Here is a 24,112-nt window from a genome sequence, read left to right on the forward strand (position 1 = left end):
CAAAAAAATAAATATTTAAAGACATGGCAACATAGATTATGTGAAATGTGTATAAAAACTTAATTTATTGTACTTCTATACTTGTGGTATACTATAGTTTTGTAAAAACAGAACTGTAATTTTTATTATACTATTATGTAAAAACCTAACAAGGACAAGAGTTGAAAATTAGCAACAGCAATGTACTCTGTGCATCAGTTTCATGTTCTGTAAGTCAACTACACACTGAATACATGCAGAGAAACTGCTCCGTGAGTAGGCTATCAGAAACCATGATTGTTTAGAGCAGCACAGTTGCTCATATTTAAGGACTCCAGGAAGAATAGCTGTAGCTATGGTACAGCTAAGGGGGATCCTAAATAAATAAATATTGAAAAAATGTTGTCAATTCAGAATTATTTTAGCTTGAATACATCTCAAAAATGTTGATGTTCTTTGAAACTCCAATCTATGTAATGAAATACAGTTTTGTTGAATACAACATAACGCAACATAAAACTTTAGATTTTTATACTACATCACCCTATGTCTAAAACCCAAGCTCCCATCTACTATATGGTAGATCGGAAAATGTTGTCTTTTTAAAATTAATTTAATTTGGTTAGAATTTTTCTGTTTACACATATAACGTAAGGAAATCTGAAAATCCATATATCACTATGGATAAAAGCCTATGCTGATGTCAGTAATTACAGTTAAAATATGTAAGCATATAGAGTATAATTTTGCGAATTCACTTGGTAGCCATATAATGATATCAGACCTCCAAGTCTCACCATGACAGGGCTTGAACAAATCTTCACAATGCTGTGCACAGTATTAGTATGATGAGGCCAGAAGACCACTGGTGCCAAAAGTGCAGACTATTTGGAGTTTTGCAGTAAATTGCACTTCTTTTTGAATTATTGTAATATAATGTTCAAATTAATTTATGCTGTAATCTATTCTCTTTAAAGTTTGCTGTCCCATGCCCTGGAAAGGCACCTGATCAGTACTACACTGTAATAACGTCACCAGAAAGAAATGGTTGACACCTCAAGATTCATCTTGATAACTTGTATTGTTGTTGTGTCTGACTTCAGTGGACCCATATCACACTAGGGCGGGGGTCACTGACCCTGGTCCTTGAGATTTACTATCTTGCATGTTTTAAATGTATTCCTCTTCCAGCATACCTGATTCAAATGATAAGCCAATCATCAAGATCTACAGATGCCTGATAACGACCGTCAGGTGTGGTGGAAGAAGGAAACATCTAAAACATGTAGGATAGTACATCTCGAGGACCAGGGTTGGTGGCCCCTGCACTAGGGCTTATGACAGATACGTACCTGAAGTGTACTCTTCTCATGCTAACTTGACTAGTTGCTGCCACACAGCGGCTTCAAAAGGTTACTGCACACGGATTGTTTAGTCAGAATGAACAACCTTATTTATATAACATTTTGGGTTCCTAACAGAATTCTCAACATCATTATTGTTATATTGGTGGACGAGGTGTAGAGGCGGTTGGATATGAGCATTGTTTGATATTTACTAAAACAATGAAGGCACCAGTCGAAATTCTGCGCGAATTTGTGCAAAGTATTTAATCTGAGCGGTGAGGTATAATAGTTCTAAATTTCGAGCCGCCCCAAACGCCTCACCGGCTGGCCGTCGGTTTTCTACCGCCCCCTTGCTCTCGCTGAAAGCAATTCACTCTGATGACGTCACTCGCAGAGTTGTCATGGCGTCTTTGGGACCGAAGCTGCTGCTGCAATTTAGCTAAAATCTGTCGACCGTCTTTAAAGCGAAATGGAGAAAAATGCAAGCCTGCATCGACATACTGACGGAAGCTCTTTGTGTGCTACGATCGCGGGAGAAATGGGTGATGTTACAGCTGTTGGCGGAGTGAAAGGAACAGCCGAGAAATGTAAGAATAGTGAGGCTCCTCTCAGTAGTTTGGTTAACGTTAGTTGTAATGACAGCACCACAAATGTAACAGCTCCCAGCATCGTCAATGTAACTTCTACTGCTGGGAAATCCGATGTGCCACAAGTGATCGAGGTCATCCCGGTGGAAGAGGATAAAAAGAAGGACACTGAGCCGAGCGGACTGTGGTCAGGGTCCGAGGATCAGATCAGTAACGGGATGGGGCATGACTCGGTGCTGGCTGCAGAAGATAGCGAGGGTGGTGCCTCAAAGTTAGTAAACAACAAAACCGACGGGCCATTCTTACCTCCAGCTAAGGAAAGCACAGATACCAAGACTGAGGATCTAGCATGTGGAGACAGTGGACCGACAAAACTTGCCAAACCGACTCATCTGTGTCCGGACAACGCAATCACAGCACACGTCAAGCCAGTGGTGTCCGGTGATCCCACCTTATCGGAGGCACTGCCAAGTGGGAGTGACCCTGATCCCAGCCTCGGTGGAGAGTCCAGGAGCATAGACTCCCTAGAGTCCTTCTCCAACCTGAACTCCTGCCCCAGCTCCGACCTGAACAGTGAGGGACTGGAGGACAGGGGACTGGCCCTGGCCTTGCAGAGCGAATACGGGGTCGATGGGACAAAGACTTGCACCAAGGACCGGGCCGCTGGTCAGTCCATATACCACATAAAATGGATCAAGTGGAGGGAGGAGAACACCCCAATCATCACCCAGAATGAGAACGGCCCTTGTCCATTACTGGCCATTATGAATGTCCTTCTGCTTGCATGGAAGGTAAAGACACTGAGATGAGCAGGGATCAATAGAAACATGATTCTGTTTCACTGCAAGTTTGTAAATCAAGAAAAGCTTAGGTTCAGATGGGAGCTCAGTCAGCTGTTACCATAGCCAACTTGATTAAATAGAACATCTCCGCTGCAGCTGTTGATAAATAATAGACTAAACTGTTAGACTCTAATTTTGTTTAATTATATTCCATTTTTGTGTTTTAGCATTCATTTACTAGGAAATGACAGTATGAGGCAGGTACAACATTTGTTTGATCAACAACATTCTCTGTTGCAGGTTAAGATGCCACCAATGATGGAAATTATAACTGCTGAGCAGCTAATGGAGTACCTAGGTGAGTAACTGTACTTATCACCCCCCCCCCCCCCCCCCCCCCCCAGATTAGCTCTGTTTGTCTGACTCCAAATCTACAGCTTATTTCTCACTGGATCCAGATTTTTTAAATGAATTCTTCACTGTTGGGAGACACTCCTCTGAAATGAAGGCAGTTATTTCTCTGAAACATTAATGTAAAAATAAAAAATGACCATGGTTTTGCATGGCAGTATCTATCAACACAATAATTTTCTAAGTAATCCAGAAGATACTGAAGATACTTATCTTATATTTACACTCACTGACACTGAAATCACATCTGCTCTACCTCAAGTAACTTCAAACAATTGATGATAGAAACACAAATCCAAATCTAGTTAAAATGTTTTAAGTGTAAAGGAAATGATTTATAACATATATGTGTGTTTCTATTAATATATTACAACATAATGGAATTACTCAGTGTAGTGGCTGCGGATCTACCATGTCTGAATGTCTTGTTAAACGTGTTACGCTAAACCACATTCAGTACTGTATTAATCCAAGCTACAACAATGATATTAAACAAGGTTATCTCTACTTGGTTTTCTGACCTGATTTTACTATGTTAATTTGTTTTGTGACTTCCAGAGTATATTTACAAAGTACCTAACAGCTGCTTTGACAGTCACATTATCTTGAATGAATGTTACCCATGAAGTCACATTTGTAAACACACTGGCCGGACAAATATACTATCACTGAGTTACTGAGTTTGCACAAATTCTCGTGTTTCACGTTCCTAAATGAGTGGTTGCATACTTATGGTCAGATGTAAAAATATATTCCATCAGAGGAAGAGAGTGGGAAATCCCCTATTAGCCAGTCTTATGCTGCTGGAAAGGAAGCAGGAGTCATATCTTCTCTGTGGCTGTCTACTGCCACAGAGAAGATATAGTGTCTTATTACAGGAGGGGTCCTCACCAGGGGTACAGCAAGTCCTCATCAGGGTCTTCTCTTAGCATGGATACAGATACTGCTAGAACTGATTCAGATCACAGCAGTAAATGGAAACTTTTGATAGCCATCCCAGTTGCTTGATTGTATCTGTTGGCTCCTGTGGTTTAGAAACTGTTCTCCTTTCTGTGAATTTCAGTTAAACCAGTTAAGAAAAAATTATCACCATGATTAATCTATATGTGATTTGGGAGTAAGAGGTTCCTGTGTGTTTGTGTGCAGTTGCAGCACATAAAGTGTATGTTGTGTAATGTCGAGGGGTTGTGTGGTAACTTCTAAACTCAGCACGGGTTGTCTTAATGCGTTATCTTTTTTTCCCCCCAACTTATTTTACTGAGTTTTTTTCAGTTACAGGTTACATATATACAACACGCCTTTGTATATGAAAAGATATAAAGTCCTACGTGACGGCAGTATGTAAAAGCAAAACGAAACAACTTCAACAAAGAAGAAAACAGGCAACAAACAGTACCTCAACATTAAAGGGTACAATAATATGGTCCTATGTAGGTCAATCGGTGTGAATAACATGGTCCATCTCAGTGTTTAAGGTGCCTCATTACGCACATAGCCTAATCTTAGGCTCGTATATGTTCAAGAGTAAACTAGATTTAGCTCATTCCACTCCAGCGGGGGAAGAGCCACATACGTGAGTACAAATGATGAAACTATTCAATCAGGAATAGCAGGGAAATTTAGATCTCTAGCATATGAGAGAAAAGGAGTCCACATTGTGTAAAATTTGGCCTTGGAGCCCTGAAGTGTATATCGTATATTCTCTAGATGTATGCAATTCAGGATGGATTTAATCCAAAGAACATGGGATGGAGGAGTTGGGGATGCCTTAAGACATTATCAAAGAACCAAAAGATGTTGAAGTCTGGATGTGGTTCTAAAACTGGTAATGATCTTCACTCTGTGGCTCAGTAGTACTCAGTGGAGAAAGCCTGTGATCCAGACACACAGAAACAGATAGACATCGATGTTAAGGCAGGGCTAGAGATGAGTTTGTCCACAGTCCACCAGAGTACAGAGCAGTGTGGGGTTTCCCCCTGTTGTGATGTGGACATACTATAGTAAAACCACTCAGCTGGCTGGCCCTTAGCTGGAAAAAATCTTTACTAGTGCCAACATTCTTATCTGGTTGACAGCGCGAAAGTCAACTCATAAAAGTGTTGTCAGAGATGATGAAGCTGTACAGTTCAAACACCCCATGAAAATGAAGTTTGTAGTGTGTACCTTTGTAGAGCACAGCTACAAATACGTTTTGTGTCTATCTGGAGTCTTGAGTTGAGTTTTATTTACTTTGTACATGAACCTTTTAAAATTTTTGGGTCTTCTAAAGACAGTAAAAACAAATTTCTTTACAAAAATTGGTAAATTCAGAGGGCATTTGACTCTTACATGATGATAATGAAGAAATTATCTGATATATTTAGGTTAACCTTCAGTAACTAATAGGAGGTCTGCGCTCTCAGAGTGCTTTTCTTGTTTGTTATGCATTTAGAAAAGTCCTTAGGAGTATCAAAAGTCAGGAGTAGACAGCAGTAGAATGTTATGCGGCAGCAGCCACAACAAAAATCTATATTGCCAAGTACATAAATGTTCTAGATATTAACTATATGTGACCACAGACTTGGATCAGGTATATAGTTTTAAGAAGAAGCGGAACAAGTAAAAAGGACTTGCTGCTTTGAATGTGGAAGGCTTTGTGAAATGATAACCTATTGACTGCTGATGTAAAGTATAGATTTGGTGTATGAAAAACTGAACTGAGTTTTGTGGGATTTACAATAAAAATGTGGTATGTTTGTAGTGCTGACAGTAAATAGGCTGGAGGTGTGTTGTCTCAGGTGACAACACACTGGACAGGGAATTGACAAACAGATACTGTGTTTGGCCATCTCCAGTTGTCTAGCATATCTTTGAAACATCTCAAAATACAAGCACTTGAGTGTGAAATCCAAAATTATAGTCATGTGGTGTTGCATTTTTTCACTCTGTTAATATGGCATGAGTCAAGATGTTTTTCTTCTTGCCCTTCTGCAGGAGACTACATTCTGGAAACCAAACCAAAAGAAATATCAGAGGCTCAGCGGTTAAACTATGAGCAGGTAAGGCCTTACTCATCACTGCACAATATTATTAAACAGCTGTGTGTTTTTGCGTTGTATGTGCATTAGTAAGCTGCTGACTGTTCATGGCACTTAAAGAGCACAGGGCTGTGGGCATGAACTCTCCCTTCCTTTCTCTGTTTCTAAACCTGAACAAATGAGATGTAAGGCATCTCATTTGTGGTTACATCAATTGTTAATATACTTTCAACACAGTACATAATGAAAGGCGCTCACTGATCTGATGTGCACACATGTATTAAAGTAGATTCATGTAGAATTTGCATTGAGGTAGCAGAGAAGGTCAGCTGATGTCCCGTAATATGAAAATAAGTGTTACATTTATTGCAAACCACAGAAAACTGCAGTTTAGCTTTTTTCCAGTGCACTATAGGTTACATAAGATGAGTCTTGCAAAGCCCAGGGAACAACAGGGGTCAGGAGTGTCAGATTATGTTGTTTCACATGGCTGTGAATGCTTAGAGACGCATGGCTGGGTTCAGCTCCAGGCTATTACTGAGGCTGTGTGTGTGGCACACCATGAGAGGCACTTGGAGATGGAGCTCCAACTCCAGCTCCCCTGCTTCCTCCCATCTCTGCTGCCTGACTACGATGTGGGAGGGGCCCTGCCTCTCCTCCTCTTGCGTGGCAGAGCACCAACACATCTGTGAATGATTTGAAGCCACACTTGTCCCTCATTTAGAGCAGAGAAAAAATAATGTGCAGTCTCCTCATTGAAGCTTCCTGCAACCATCTCTCTAAATTTAAGTTGAGCTGAAATACACCCTGTTAAATAAATCAGTGGTGTCCTCAGCATATACAGTTAAAGTAAGGGAGTGGTTTGTGTTGCATAGTTATTATGGCAGTCTAATCCTAGAAACCGGCCTGGGAGCTCTTTTGCATGTGGGTGTCCTTCTCAGTTGGTGCTGCGGTTGATGCAGAATGTAGAGACTACAGTGGGTAGGGCTGTAGGATGCTGGAAGCTTGGATCAAAAACATTTTTGGATGTGCATGTTAACCAAAAGGTATCCTTCCCTTTATCCTTCCCTGAAGAAAGGTGATTGTGTTGTTGTATTGTTGTAAAATACAACTGAAGCTGGCCTGTGTTTGAGTGGAACTGTAGGAATTCACAACAGAAGTAGTTCTATTTATAAATTCAGCTTAAAAACATCATCTGTCACAGGAGTGAATGAGGATTAAAATAGCAGTTGCACGGCTGCTCTTTAGCTATTGTTAAATATTTACTCAGAAGAGCTGTGGAAGTGAGAATGTAGTTTGTCTCGGTGGACCTTAGCTCAGCAGCACTTAACACAAGGCAGTTCATCTGTGATGACTGCCCCACTATTGGAGGAAATGGTTTCTCATTTTTAAGAAGCCGCTTTTATTTTCACACTGGCAGTGTTGTTCACAAATATTCCACTAATGTTTCTTTTGTCTTAAGAAGAGTAGATTCAAAAACCACTTATCTCCAGTCTTTTGTATAGCCTTAAACCTTTCTCTTTCTAATTATGAACATCTGATGTTGCTGTCTGGCCTTTGGGACATACATCTATGTAATAATATATAAGGTGACATAAATTGATGTAGAATGATTAAAGGGTACCTGTCGTGAATTTTCATTGCAGCTATTTCAGAAGATCGCGCATAGTACTAGTGGTTTTGTCAGGTAACTTATGTCATAGCACATTGTCAAGTACATGCGAGTTCTAAGTCACTGCTCACATTATCATCCACTGCTGGGTCGCATCCCTAGGACAACAGCAGAGTATGAAGCTTCCAATCACATAAACAACAAGTGCAAAGACGTGCTTTCCACTCAATTTCGCTCACTGACTGCTGCTTGTTTACTTGCACTCGATCACCCGGAAACAACCAATGGTACACCACTTCCAGCCGGCAGTGGCTGCTCCCCATAGGTTCTGCCCCCACCCGTAATTCATGTAATAAAAAACTCCAGTGAGGTGCATGTGTGGCTCCATGTGGAGAAATGCAAGAAATATAGAAATATTAGGAGAGCCATATCAGTTGTGCAGGTTGCAGTGTTGCCACTGGTTTAATTCAAACAGCATCTATCTAATCATGAGATCAGAGATTAAACTGTTACATCCACCTTTATAGCTGAATATAATCCGCTTATACAGCATAGCTTTGTGTAGCTTAATACTTCAGTTTTGATTTTCCTGGTGTAAAGGAGACACTTGACTCTTGTGGTCATTTGTTGGTAACGGTGTATGGTGTTAAAGTATTGGACGTCATTGTACTGAGATGTGTTTCCTATTACTTCAGTAATTATGCAAATCAGGCTGATTATGTATCTCGCAAATATGTTGAGCTGTGACAGCATTCAATCCGCTACAGGTGTCCTTACTGTGTGACTCCCTTAATGGGACATTACTGTCTTGAAAATTTGTCATTAATTACAACTCCCATAATGGTATTTGTCATAATGAACTGTTTTTTTTTCCTATGATGGATGATATATTGCCCATTAAGGTGTACATTAGGGCTGTGTGCTATGATAATGTATGTGTGATGACAGAAAATGTTAGTCGTTTAATATTATGGTATATGTTGAGGTTTACAACTCAGAATCACAGGTACAGATGGAGGCAGGAAATTTGCATGAAGGCATAGAAACCTTGAGGAGAGTGAGCATGGCAAGGAAAAGGTTAAATAAATGTGTGGAAGTATCAAAGAAAAGGTAATCAGATCTGATGAAGTGCATTACAGTTATTTTAAACCATTTACTAATTTAATTAACTGAATAATTTTTGTATCATGATATACTCTGTAATGTGATATCAATTATCTGGTGACATAAGACTTGAGCTATGTGGCCCACCCCTAGGTCACACATGTACTATTAAATACAAATAAATTATGACATGTAGACATATTCAACTTATAACACACAATTTCAACATTTAACCTAATGCTGTTGCTAAAATCAGTTGCTTTACAAATGTTTTTGTTTTTATTAATTCATTAGTGAGCTAGTTGGGATGGATGCTCATTCCCTAAACTCCAGATGGAAAAATTTCATTATTATTTATTCAGCCGTAATTCCTTGGCTCCATTTTTAAAACATAGTTTTTAGCATTTTTACACTTGATTTAAGTAGATACAGTGAAGATATACAGGAAAGGCAGGAGAGGATATGTAGGAAAGGACCAGGGCTTGGAATCGAACCCAGACCACCTCTTCAAGGTCTTGACTCATGAAGTACACACTCTATCAGGTGAGCCCCCCCTTGGCTGAATATTGATGTAAAAACTACTATATGTGATTTCAGTGTGGGAGCCATATTCCTCTTCATGGCACTTAAATGCCATAGCAGTTCATTTAATCCATTAATCGGGATTCTATTTGGTTTATTTTAGGTAGAAAAAAGCCAGAGAGAACAGAGGCAGACAGGTTTCAGTGGACACCGTAGTGTTGAAGAGTAAATATATGAATACAGGCCACAGCAGATCACTGTGCTGATGTTATACTGAGGAAAGGCCTCCAACGCAGACACAGATGAATGTGAGAGATGCTGTGCTAATCATCTGATCATAGAGCGCTCATCTGCTCATGGAGCCCTCTGCCCTTAAGTGAAGAGATGTGGTCCATTACACAGCTCTGCTAATCCTGCCACGAGTGCTGCTCGTAAGCGTCCTAATCCACACACTCAGATGTGCCAGCCAAAGGCTTTTCATCTCAGCAGTACATGCCAAGCTTCAAAGCTGGAGTATTTTACTGATCATGAATGTACAGTATTTCAACTGTATATTGAAAAAAAATTACACTGTGAATACTTCTTTTGGTTACCAGTTATAGTGATTTGAAGACATTAAACTTCTCATTAGACAGTAATACTGATAGCCACTTAGCCACCGATAGGTACTGATAACCACTTCCCAGACAATTTTTCATAGTAAAGTATGATTTACAGGAGTAGTAAGTATTATTGCAACATTTTGTTAAATTAAAAATTAACATTTACAACAAAGATGTGTTTTTGAGACCATTATGTGTCCTCATTAGCAAAAATAATTAATAATATAATAATATTAATACTTTTTTTTTTTCATGTATTCTCACCGACTCTGGTAGTTCATTGAAAAGAAATCATCACTAAAAGGAAACCCCTTTCTACGACACACATACAGGAGTTGTAGGGCTCAGCTGCCAGGCTTATGTTGATCTCAAAGTTAAATGGCACCAGGGCTTTAGAGCCAGCTGGGAAACGTAGCTGTGAGGCTGAATGGAAGAATGATTCTGTTTCATTAGTCTCTCAGGTGAGTGGGTGTGGTCATGTGACATATATTGCTTTTATATCCCGTGAGGTATGTATAAAGTATTTTCTCTAGTCCTTGCATTACAATGTCATTGGGTGACATAATGTAAGGAGGAATGCCAGATATAGCCTAGTCTTTCAATAGTCTAGATATGTTACAGTTGAATATTTCACAGTTCTATTTTTTTTCTTTGCAAAACAAACTTGTGATGTTTGCAATCTGTGTGATAAGCGAAAAGCACCATGTAGTGGCATTTTTCTCACTTCAGTCTAAGCCACGTGTCTATGACAGAAGACTCAATTGAAACAAGTGGAGTTAAAGGCCACTGGGACATAGTGGATGTTTTTATTTTTTACAAAGCAGGGATGAATAAAACATTTTCTTAAATTATACAACTTATTGGAGGAATCAGTGTTAGGGTTTTGTTAATGTGGTTGATGTAGCCTTCACCTGAGCCTCAAGTACTATGTATGTTTGAAGCCATTCTTACTTTGATCACTTTGCTTTAAAATAGTCATAAAGCAGATAAGTGAGTTATCAGGATCATTTTACTGTATTATTTTACACCATTCTGTGATGGCGATGTGAGGTGGTCCGCTGTTACTCAGTAAATGTATCTTGACCTGTCAGTGAATCTGGTTTTTGGAGACATACTGTGATCCTCTGTCAGTCCTCTAATGCAACAGTCACATATGAAACATACCACAATGCTTTATTTGATGAAGCTCATATTTTATAGACCAGTAACTGACGTAGAGATATTTGTGTTTTCCTGCACATGACAGGTCATTGTCCATGTAGATGTGCTGATGGGAGACTATCTGTAGTGAAACACGTATCATCATCTGGACATAAAGACATAACAAATTGCAAGAGTTGTTTAATTACCCCACCCCCCGAAGGGGCAGCAAGGGGCATTGTTTTTGGTTCGGTTTGTTTGTTAACACTCTAGCAGCAAAACTATTGGTTGAATTCTTACCAAATTAGGTTTAGAGATTGCCAGTGACCCAGAACTGATGTCATTACATTTTGGGAAAAGTAGGTCAAAGTTCAAATTTTTTTTTATGAATTTTTAAAATCTTTCTTTTTTTTCACCCATTTACTTAGAATGAGCAAAATTTCAAATGTCTATAGAAACATCAATTGGGTAATTCCATGCCAAATCACCAGATTTTAGAGAAAGTTCCCGACTCACCATCTTAGATTTGCTTCATAATTTTTTATTTTGATGCCCTTGTAACTAATAACAACTGTGCAAAATTTGAGGCCAATATCTCCACTAGTTTTGGAGATATTAAGCCTACAAAAAAGGGGCATGGCTCCATATTTTAAGTATTACAATCAAACATCCAATAGTTAGAGGGCTAGTAACTTTTGAACTTTTCATACTAAATGGTTCAAATTTTCACACGTAATTCCTGGATATAATAAGGCTAGGTATACATATGGAGAGCTTTGTATGTGACATACTGTATTTGCAGATTTATGGCATGCCAGACATGGCTTCCTGGAATGCACATTTGTCCATGGTAGCACTTTTGGCTCTCTGTATCTCCAGATTTAACCAGATATCTGATTCTTTTTAATATATGAGACAAGTTATAGTACTGCCAGAAAAAAAAGTTATATCTGTGACAAAAATTATATTCTCTCATATGCATGCCCCTAAAAATGGAAAAAAAAAAACGTGTTGAGTCTGTATTTTCACTGCTTATAGCAAATGTCTGACAAGGTCTACCAGAAAACAAATTATATCAGTGAAAAGAACTAGGTCTAATTGATATATGAACCAATTATGAAGTTGGTGCTGTGAAGAAAACTATTTTATTCAAGCTGTTGAATGTAGAAGCTTTATGACATGCGAGAATGTCATTCTCAAGGCTACATCATATACTATGTCATTATTAATTCAAATTCTTTTGCATATAACATGTTGTATATTTGTAAATCTACAAATATTACAAGGGCATCAAAATAAAAAATTATGAAGCAAATCTAAGATGGTGAGTCTGGAGCTTTCTGGTGATTTGTCACAGAATTACCCAATTTTGTTTCAATTTACTTCACACTTGGCACATATGTAGAAGCGATTAATATGCTGACATCCACACATGCATAGACATGATGACATCAGCTGGATTGATGCCAAAATAAACTACAATATGTGCGAGGGGTAGGGTTTGTTGTGCCTGGCACCACTTGTTCAATTTAATTTAATTTAATTTAATTTCCAAATGAAAATGACAATATGACCAATTAATTTAACCCAATTAAAGCAGAGAAAGTCATACCAGTAAAATGATCCGTATCTTAGCACTACTGCAGTTTATTAAATTGCATTACAATGGTTTGTCATTAAGTCTGTTCAAATTTTAAAAAAAAACATAATAAAAGGCTAAATAAATTAAAAGGAAAATAAATTTTAACAATCCCATCATATCTTTACAGCTCAAACTTATAAACACTTCTAATGTTAAAATGTATTTGTTTTCTGGTTGATGTCACTTGTAGAATTAATTGAAATTAAATCTTTAAATTAATTTGACAAAATTGTACAAAATGAAACTTTTGGGGGCTGTCTGGTGGGTTTGAGTCCAGGAGGAGATACAGTACCTTTTTTGCATTTTTAGGTGTTTGAGAGGTTGTCTATTATTGAAACACACAGAGAGAACAGTCTGTTTTTTCCTCTGATAGCACTGTCAAGACACAGCTGCTTTTGTCGATCTCTTGTGATATTTCCCTCACTAATAAAAATGGAAATATCCCTCATCTCATCATAATCCAATTGATGACGAGTGTGAAAATTTACACAGAAATGTGATATCAAGTAGTTTCCTGGCAGAGACTTCCATTTCTTCTTGTGGGTGCCCATTGAGAGTGAGCACAGAAAAACCTAAATTCACTCTATGACAAAACACTCAACTTACAGTGAAGTGAAGCAGAAATATCTGACAAAAGTGAATAGAGGTTTGAGTTTGTCAGAGTAGGGTTTTTTGTTAACAGGATAACATGGTTGCTTACAGTTTCTTGCAATGATAGAGAAGTCACTCCTGCAGAGCTCCAACCATACTAACTTACACAGTGGTCCTGAACTGTCAAAAAAGACTCACTGCAGTGTTTAAAATATACATCAAACATTTTATTTCCAGAAGACGATCTGTTTGTCTAAACCTCAGGATTTCATCTATTTTCTGTATTTTTATTTGAACTTTTATTAACACAACTCTGCCTCCTGGTTCTCTTTGTTTCTCCAGAACATGAGCGATGCCATGGCGGTCTTACACAAGCTGCAGACAGGTCTGGATGTGAATGTGAAGTTCACAGGTGTCCGAGTCTTCGAGTACACCCCAGAATGCATTGTGTTCGATCTGTTAGACATCCCACTCTATCATGGCTGGCTGGTTGACCCTCAGGTGAGATAAACTCCCCTCATCACAGCTCCTTTCCTTTATCCGCCTGAAATCCATCTCGTTTTATTGTGCTCCTGCAGTGTTGCCTCTTTTCACTTTGCTTTATTTCAAATTCACACAGAGTCTTTTGAATGATTTGGTGCCATTCCAGAGAAAAAAATGCACTACTGTTAATTTAAATACTTAAAACAGGATAGTTTTTGTATTGCACAGTGATAGTAATTTCAATATAACACATTAGTCAGCAGCACTTTTCTCTATTAGAAATTTTGCAGAATGCTTTTGAGGAGCTTTTTGTGAAGCAGTGCCAAAGCAAGTGAATGTTCTTTCCCACGTTTTTTTAATCATATTTTTATCTTTCTTTGCAGATGCATGACATTGTCAAGGCAGTGGGTAACTGCAGCTACAACCAGCTGGTAGAAAAGATAATATCCTGCAAACAGTCTGACAACAGTGAACTGGCAGGCGAAGGTGAGTGCTCTGATCACTACTTCATTTACCGACCTGCCCTCCTTCCTTTCACCTTTCCTCATCGTTTTCATCTTCATGTCATTAGAGGAAGAGGAGCAAAGAAGATAAGTTTTTAATAGACTTGAGGGAAAATGTTTAAATGCACGACACCAACATTGCAATAAAGCTCATAATTTATAAAGGGTGCTGAAGTCAACAATCACATTATTTGTTGTTCCCAAGTGCATCTTTGCAGAGGAACAGCATTTAACAGTGTAACATTAATTCAGAGGCTCATTTGTTACACGGCAAATGTTTAGCAGACTGACAAGTGCAAACACACTCTGCATAAAACCACAGACTAAGTTTAAATAAAACCAGGACATACATGCGGCTGCTCAACAAATGACCTACTTCCTCAGTTCCCAGTTTTCTCACCAGCTGTCCATAACTTCTCTGCTAAATGTTTGCTCATTCAACACAATGCTTCCGGAGTGGTTGTCAGCTGGGCTTCTGCCAAGACATCGAGTCCATCATCAGAGATGATGTTGAAATCTTGCATTCAGTCTTTTCTCCTTGGGTTATTCGTCATCAAGCTTCGGATGGAAATTGCTTTGAAGATAAGATTCAAGTGATGTGACGCTGATGATGCCCATCACTGTTGAAGTAGACCTTTACAGCTGCTGTAAATAGCCAGACCGTAAAAGAATGTTTTAATGCGCTCAGGTATTTAATAGTATCAATAGTATTTAATAGTCTCTAAAAGTTGTAACTCCTTTTAGGTCAACCTCTTTCTCTGTGTTTGAGTATGGGGTTGATTCTCTGGGTCTCTGCACCAAAAGTGAACGCTGTTGTGTCTTACAGATGTCACTCACCATCTGCCTCTCTGAATAAACTGGGGCTCACTATAGTAACTGTTACCAACTCCAATAGTAAGACACCAGAAAGTTTAAATAGTTACTTCACAGCCTTTCAGCAGGGTTTCCAGCATTCTTTTCAAACATTGATCTATGTTCATGAATGAGTAAGAATGGTTTTACTGCTGATTTATTTTTGTGAGAGGATTTAAGGACTTGATTATCTAATGACATGCTGATTAAAAACAGAAAATTCCAGAAGAGATAATGAGATACAGTTCAGTTGATACACTGTAAGCACACACCTAATAGCATAATTAGTTGAACTGGCAGATATTCATTGCTTTTTATATGTCAGACCACATACCCAAATATTCCATTAAAGCTATACCTACTGATCTGGCATGTCGCAGAGCACTTAGTAAAAATTTGAACATGAACAACCCGCTTCCCCCTGCCTGACCTCTGACGCTCCCTTCCTCCCCTGACGTACGGGGTGGGAAGCGAAGGTAGAGGCGGAGGTGTCATGGTCCCTCCGTCAGCAATCAGACACACCATCATCCACATGTTGATGTATTTCTTTTACATTTTATTTTGACACACGCTTATTAGGAGCATTTTAAGATTACAAAAGAAAAGCGTAAAAATGCCAGATCGTACAGTATAGCTTTAAGTCCCACAATATTTTCTAGTAAGACTCATATTGTGTCCTATGTTTGTGCAAGTTGATCATTTGCAAAACCCTTCTCTACATATTTTCTTTCCATATGCATTACTTTTCCCCTTCTATCCACTCAGGCATCGTAGCTGAGCAGTTTCTGAACAGCACCGCCACTCAGCTGACGTACCACGGTTTATGTGAACTCACATCCACCGTGCAGGAAGGAGAGCTCTGCGTCTTTTTTAGGAATAACCACTTCAGCACCATGATTAAATATAAGGTAAAAAGGACTGTCTGTGACACTATTACTGAGGTAGATGAGGAGTCATAAGTGGAATTTATTGTAGCAACTTGTGCAATGAATGTAGGTCTGGGCATGTTATAATCTGTCTTAATACTCACGGGTGATGATCAGAAAGCTCTTTTAATAAGTCAGTGTGTTTTGCTAAAAAAATTGCAACAAAAGCTAATATTAGCCACATGACAATCACCCAGTCATAGATTATCTTCTGTATGTACACATTTGTGTCCCATTTCCAACATCTGTGGCCCATAGCTGGCCTGCTGCATCACTACAGCTGGGACAAACCTTTCCTGTTATCTACCAGAGGGGGAAGTGAAGCCTGCATACTTTCATTTTGAATACTAGCCTGTTGTTGCCAATGTAAGCAAAGCTGTGTGTAACACCTATAACCTTCAGAGGACAGAAGGGCCACAGCAGCTCAAGTTCCTTCAGCTGCAGACTTTTACATGATAAACAATCATATAAAGAATATGTAGAGAGGGTACTTAGGTGACTTACAGTATATAATGTGCCTGTATGTGTGTGTTTCTTAGGGCCAGCTGTACCTCCTGGTTACAGATCAAGGTTTCCTTACAGAGGAGAAAGTGGTGTGGGAGAGTCTGCATAATGTTGATGGAGATGGCAACTTCTGTGATTCAGAGTTCCGGTTGCGGCCTCCGTCTGATCCAGAGACCGTGTACCGTGGTCAGCAAGATCAGATAGACCAGGTCTGAGTATTGGTCCAACAAGGCTGTACAGATTCAACATTTAACTGCTGTAAACCGTGATTTGCACCCTCAGTCAGGATAGGAGAGAAGACTAGTCATGTTGCACTGGTCTGTATTGTCCTCAGGCAATGAGATGATTAATTTTACAGACATTACGACACACGTGGTGAAAAAAGGAAAAAAATAAAATTAAGCACATTCACTTAAAATCACAAGAGTTCCGAAATGTCAAAAATATCACCCAAGTTTGTATGTCTATATCTGTTAGATTCAGCTTGTGGAAAATCTCAAACTCTAAAAATGTCAGGGAAATTTCCTCAATAATAAATTTGTTCCCGCTCCCAGTACAAGTGTTTAAAAAAAAATAGACACACAAACACACACACAACAGCATGAAAAGCACTTTGCAGGGCTGCGCAGCGCCACCCTCTGTTCTCATCCAACCTTCACTCTACCTCACTTCTTCCAGCGTTGATAATGCATTGTGGTCAAAGGCATTTTCATTTTGTCAAAGCTGTCTGTTCATTGGTGGAACAGTATGATCCACACAAACGATAACTGTCTGCTCTGCTCCCACACACTCACAGACTACACAAGAACATGGGAGCTATTAGTTTTTATTCTCTTTGCTTAAGCAGGTCCAGTCTTCCTTACAGTATTTTAAAATAAAACTCTTTTCAGCACACGTAATAAATTCAGTTGGATAAACGGAAACTTATAATGATTCTAGTGGGTAGTACTTTTCCTAAACTACAGCCCTTGAGGAATGTTGCACTTCAGTATTTCTGTTTTATTCTAGTTTATACTAATTTGCTACATCTTATTGGCAAATATTATTATTTTATCACATAGATTTTGCTGAAAATATTAACTTTCTAAATTCAGCTTAAACATAAAGAAAGCGTTTTTTTATTATCGTATCACTAGAGAGTTGTAAAATGAATAAACTTTTATGAAAATAAAAGAAGACAGATATGAATTGGTTACTATACCTGATGAAGTCAAGTTTAGGTGCACCATAGTATTTAAGTAAGGATTTTTATATGTATGTTATATAGCTCATATGTATGTTTTACTGATTTATTCACTTATTCATTTACTAGGATTATCTGATGGCGCTGTCGCTGCAGCAGGAACAGCAAAGCCAAGACCTTCAGTGGGAGCAGCTCCCCGAGGGCATCAGTGACCTAGAGCTGGCAAAAAAACTCCAGGAAGAAGAGGACCGACGAGCCTCCCAGTACTACCAGGAGCAAGAGCAGGAGCAGGCAGCGGCTGCAGCAGCAGCAGCAGCACAGGCACAGGTGGGGATTAGCGGGGGGAGCAGTTGGTAGAGGGAGGAGAGAAAACACCTTAAACAAATGTTGCACATGTCATATAAAAGGAAGATTCTGTGTTTGGCTTCATTCAAACTGCAGGCAAATGTGGCTCATATCTGATATTTTTGCTCATATGTGACTCAGATGGGTTTGTTTTTCATAACATTGTGAATAACACCAATCGCATGGAATCTGACCTTTCCGATTGTGAACTTGAATTGAACATTTCCAGTAGTCCCTAAATCAGAATTCTATTACATCACTCTAGATCAGCATTCATCACAATTCTGCAGTAGTAGGAGTCACTCTGGAAGGACAAACATAGATGAGAGCTGTATGGAGGATGTTAGTGGAGGGGCAATGTACAGTTATACCCCGGAAGCATTCAGGTGACTATTTGCTAACACATGAGTGGACGTATCTGAGTCTGTGTCTGGAAACATGTAGAAAGAAATTGCAGAGTGGGGCCACAGAAGAACGGGGGTGCATTGATATCCTCATTATCATCTGCTCATATAGTCGCTGGCTTACACTGAATGTCAAAAATAAATAATGTACTATAAAACCCTGATTTCACCTCTGTACTTTAGGTGCTTTCAGACCAAACCATTTTGGACCGAGAACTATAAACGTTATCTGCCCTTTCTTCCGTTTAGATTTGCATAACACTCTACATAGTTCTTTAGCACAAGGGAGTTAGTGGACTGAAATGTGATATTGGCCACATTAGAGGTAGACCGATACACTGGCCTGCCGATATATATATTTTTTTCAATATCGGCCATCTGTCTTAATTTTTTTTTTCGAATGCCGATATTTGATCAGTAGTAAAATGTTATAAGATATTTGATCAGGCACCTGTGTGGGCAGCACTTGAAGTTCAGTAAATGTTGAAAGAGTACTATGTGTACGTGTATTAATAATTTCATTTATATTGCTGCATAAAAATCTTAAATATGTGAGTGTTTCAATTGTATTTTATGGTCAATGTGCTTTAAAAAATTGACCTTAAATATCAGCCTCAAAAATCAGTAGTAGATATTGGCCATCGGCTGACCAAATTTTTTTAAAATCGGCATTGGGCTTAGAAAAAACCCATATCGGTCGACCTCTCTGCCACATATTTAAAAAATTAGTTCTGTTCAAAGGCTTGCAGTGCCTTTGTGTAGCCCTGCTGTGTTTTTAAAAGGTGATGTTTACTTTGTAATTCTTGGTTTATTACAACCACTTGTTTCAATTATTTGTGAGAAAAGTGAAATATTAATAGAATGATAGACCTTTTTGAAGAAGAAGTAAAAGAAACCTCTGCAGTGTGGCAGCTCTTCTGTAAATGCGGTGTTTTCTGCCCTGTGTGCAGCAGGGTCAGCAGGAGCCCACAGAGGGAGATGAAGCAGACAGAGGAGGTGCAGGAGCAGGTGGGGCAGCAGCTGGTGCCGGGACTGGAGCGACAGCCGGAGCCACACCTAGCCCAGGGAAACAGTCCTCTTCTGGGGAGCGCAAATCGAAGAAAGAGTCAAAGGATAAAGACAAATGTGTTATTTTGTAACATACAGCTGTCAGTGTGAGTGTGCGTTTGTTTTCGTGCATTTGCTTATCTGTGAGAAAGGGGACGGCATTTGTTTCTCCATTGATTGGACACAAAGCGCAGTCCCTGCTTGATGATAAACAAGGGAAAGAGATACGTGAGGGGAGACATGACAAGACTAACAGAGGATCTGCTGTTCCCAAACCACTGGTGCCTGCTATCCTCTATCCTCATGGAACCTGGACATCAGAGGAAGGGACACTACAACGACAACTACCCCTTATCTTTCATAGAGTCGGCCAAACTTTGTTACAAGTTGCACAGTGCACTATATTTGTGATGTGGGGGTCAACTTTATTTGGGGTGGTATATTTTATAGCAAAACACATAATCTGAAGAAGCGACATTTCATCTTGCTCACTAGATTTGTTTTTTTCAGAAAAGTCACTAATTTCATTTCATTTTGTTATTTTTTCAGTTTATAAGCTTTTTGTACGTATCCATATTTACAAAACGTATATAGTCAGATCCACTTTTGGTTTCTATGGTTTTTTTTTTTTTAGTTGATGCCAAGACTCACATTTTATTTATGTCAATGTGTAACAGGTAGCTTTTTGGGAAAGGTTTTTTTTTTTTCTGTAAGATGAAAGGGATTTTTTGTGTTAACTTGCCTGTTGGAAACGAACACTACTTGTGTCCCCTCTTAAACATGATGTTCCTGAGTCATATGAACGTCTAAAGGGTTAATGAATGCCACATAGCTGCCAGATACTGTAGCTACATAACAATGTTCCTTACAGCTTACCTTGTTCAGATTTGCCTTACCAGAGTATGGCAGTGTTGTATTCTGCTCAGTGTGAATATGAATGTGTGTGTTTTCATGTGTGTGGTGCATACAGTACATGTGTGATATGTGATGTTATGGCGTGTGTTATACATGTCTCATACACTGAGCGTCACTGATAGGACAAGGTTTTAGAGTAGCCACTTGTTACATGCTGTATTAGTTATATAACAAATGCAGCATATTTATATAGTCTTTTATGGTCTGTTATCTCAGACGTGTTTGAGTCTGAAGTTGTTTGTGTGAGACACGACTAGATCTTGATGTGTGAGGTTTGTATTCAATCATAGCAGGTTAGAGTGGATGATAGTAGCCTACACAAACAGTATGAAAGGCTCTTCTCTTTCTCATAGGCTCATTTGCAGAGATGTAATGTGTGTGCGGGCACTATCATGATCTTCCCTGTAGGGTCTTAGATGTAGGGGTTCAGTTTCAGCTAGACCATAATTTATCATGCAGTTTGGTCATTTACATGTACTAATCCTCTGGTCTAGCTCAATTAATATTTTGGCGACATGTACATTTTTTTCCACATACCTGCATCCAAACATACAATACAAGCTCATCTGAGTTTAACACATGCGATGTAGACTTTTCCTGACTTTTCAAGCATCATCATATATTCATCAATCAGGTGGAACATAAGATGTAAGAAATCCAAATGGAGCTGTCCTCAGACTTAGGATACACAGCACACTCTGAAAACTGCATTTCACTGCAACACTGAGCATGTAGTCACATGCTGTATATATTTTTAGTTCTTATAATGGGAAACGCTAGCAGTTTGTACCATTATTGTACCATGGGACTGCCTCCTGAGAAACCTTTCTATACATTCCAGTTGGATGCCTTGACTCAAGCCTTCTGTTAGTCAGACTGAGGAGACAGTTGCTGTACGAGGCTGTGAAGTTGTACAGCAGTCTCTGATTTTTGTGCAACAGTTTTGTTCAGCAAGAACAAATCCATTGTGAGGAGAACAGGAGGATGATTACCTGGAGGCAGCGGGCTACCTACTGTGTGGGAACTCTTTCTTATGGGCTTTATTTGATGGCAGGAGTGTTATCTCCATGTTTGTTTGGCCCTAACAAGGCTATATTTTTGTATATACAGTATGACAACGCCTTACAACATTTCAACATATTTTATAAGACAAAAGGAAACAGGCGTATCAACAGAATGAGACAATCCATACATGTTGACATGAGCATCAGAAATCCTCTCAGGCCTTTTCAGATGGGACATGCGCTTGAGTGTTTTTTAATGGTGTGCTTGGTGTTGGCCTACAGTCACTTTCTCAGTTTGAAGTATGTATGTATGTACACACAGCTGTATACACAAAACATTTTGGAATATTTTGACACTGAAGAACTCAACACTACATGAGTTGAACCTCACTGTCAAAAACATGTTGAGCTGCTTGTCTCGTGTTACTTTCTACTACCTGAACAAGTTAAATTGTCTTTGGACAGGGTTAAGGCACAGTTAATTACACATCTGTGTTTTTTCCATGCAGCCTAAATAGATGAAACACATTTATTACAGATCATATATGTGATCCTTAATAATCAGAAATGAAAGCGAGGTGAAGGCAGGAAGGCTTTGTGGTAACATCATTTTTTTTTTTTTTTCCTTTTTTATTTTATGTAGGCTATCCATAGGGGAGCATAGTCCCAAATTTCACTTTGTTCATGTCTCAGCTTGTGATGTGAATATCCTGACTAAACATTCCAGGAAAAATCTTAAAATGAAACTGATTAGGATTTGATTGTACAAGTGTGAAGAGCGAGAAGCGACACATGCCATACACTTATTTTTTGCTCCCTATTCCAAATCATTATTGCCACTTTTTTTTTTTTTTCATTGTATTGTGTTTGTCTTCCCCAAGGTGAATTGATCAGAAGGATATTGTGTGTTCAGTGTCTCAAAAGTGGTTTCTTGTTTACCTTGTAAAAGTGATGGTGGGGTAAATGCTGTAAAGTTAGTAGTTTTGACAAGGTGGTTGTTAAACATGTAGTTGTCGTAATTGGTTTGCACTGTTACATTGATATGCACTAACAGAAAAGAAACATACCTCATTTTATACAGAACATAAAATGTGCAAGAGTGCTATTGTTCTTTGGGTAACTTTTAAAAATTGAATAATGGCCAAAAGAATGATCCCAACTCGGTAGTGGTTTCTCTTTGGCCAGCTAATTGTTCATTTATAACAGTATGAAAGGGCTGTTTAACTGTTTTGGCATAAAATAAAGATTTTTATTTTGGAAAAAAAAATAGTACCATTTCGATAGAAGTTAGCAATTTGATACCTTCATGTTGCTGGTACACTAACTAGCACAGAATAAATGGATGACAAAGGAAAGTTATGAGTTACACCAACAGAAGGATTTCATTTGTTTGGATATTGAACTGAAGCTGCAATTCATTATTTTTCTCAAAGAAAGACAAATGTAGGATGGACAAAACTGGTACTTGACTAAGTCAGCAAAAAACGGTGTAGATGCACCTGTAATTCAGGTTATTTCTCCAGTTCATCACTTAACTGTAATATTTTTCACAAATGGGACGACGAGCCCTTAACAAAAGTAGAAAAGGCTGTTTCATAAGGCTCAAGTGTTGTCTTTGTCGCTGAGGAAAATGTTCATTTGTGTTGTATGAGACACACATCCTGAGTGCTGAACAATCTGAAGGGAGATGTTTTTAATGCAATATGAAATTCCCAGATTTTACTTTGTGGTGCATGTTTAATGTTGACTGAAATGTTTGGCAGAGTAAAATTTTATCAGCTATCCCAAGCATATAATTTCCATTTCTGAATGACCCATTATGTTTCTACTTCACATAAAACATACAAGCAAAAGGAACGCGTTTGTGAATATGGGAGGTTACTCATTTGTGTTGATTTAAATGTTCATCTATTTACATAAATGACCAAATAATGTATGTAGCCTTTCACATTACAGTCACATAATGTATATGGTGATATATATAAATACATATATATATATATATATATATATAACAAAATGCCTTATAGACGAGGGACATTCAACCTGATTAGAAGAACGAGGATAATAAAAGACTTAAATAAATCAAGTTTGTTCTGTTGTCATTGATTGTAATGGAGCCTCAGACAAACCAATGACAGATTGATAAACTCACAAGGATACACTTCTATCACTCGGATTAAACAGCAATTTAACTTCTTTACATTTCATGCAAATTCCATCTTAATACCAGATCCTATTTAAAAAAGACACAGTAAAACAAGTACAGTATATATTAACTTTTGGTGTTACACTGTACACACCTTGGATCTACATGTAGTCATAGCATCACTTGGAATTTAAGAGAAATTAGCGTGTTGACCTGTGGAGATCCACGGGTTCTAGATGTGGTAGTTTTTATGCTGTTGTGTAATTTGTGTATGCTGTACCGCATTTGTCCAGCAGTCACCACCAAAGTGTTCTGGGTATAGCAATGTGATTGTAATGCTATTATATTCCAAAATTACTAACTTCTCCCAAAATATTGGTCCTATCAACTTGCCGTTTTCGCTAGTCTGTTCCTTGACCAAAAATACATAAGTATGCCAAACTGCAGCAGTCAGCTCTGTAC

The 24,112-nt window shown here is 38.6% G+C and overlaps 1 protein-coding gene across 2 annotated transcripts; it reads left to right on the forward strand.

Annotated features, from left to right (window-relative positions):
* Positions 1-1,794: 1,794 nt before the first annotated feature.
* mindy2 (MINDY lysine 48 deubiquitinase 2) lies at positions 1,795-23,586 on the forward strand. Of its 2 annotated transcripts, none has more exons than XM_030123296.1 (9): positions 1,795-2,703; positions 2,995-3,052; positions 6,079-6,143; positions 13,678-13,836; positions 14,202-14,304; positions 15,939-16,081; positions 16,639-16,812; positions 17,916-18,113; positions 19,486-23,586. In XM_030123296.1, the coding sequence occupies exons 1-9, from the start codon at positions 1,795-1,797 to the stop codon at positions 19,672-19,674; spliced, it is 1,998 nt and encodes a 665-aa protein (XP_029979156.1). In that variant the 3' UTR covers positions 19,675-23,586. The 2 variants fall into 2 exon arrangements, with proteins under 2 accessions (XP_029979156.1, XP_029979166.1); XM_030123306.1 differs by having other exon boundaries at positions 19,489-23,586.
* The last annotated feature ends 526 nt before the right edge of the window (positions 23,587-24,112 follow it).

Source organism: Sphaeramia orbicularis, chromosome 3, assembly GCF_902148855.1.
Source record: "Sphaeramia orbicularis chromosome 3, fSphaOr1.1, whole genome shotgun sequence".
Taxonomy (NCBI): Eukaryota; Metazoa; Chordata; class Actinopteri; order Kurtiformes; family Apogonidae; genus Sphaeramia; species Sphaeramia orbicularis.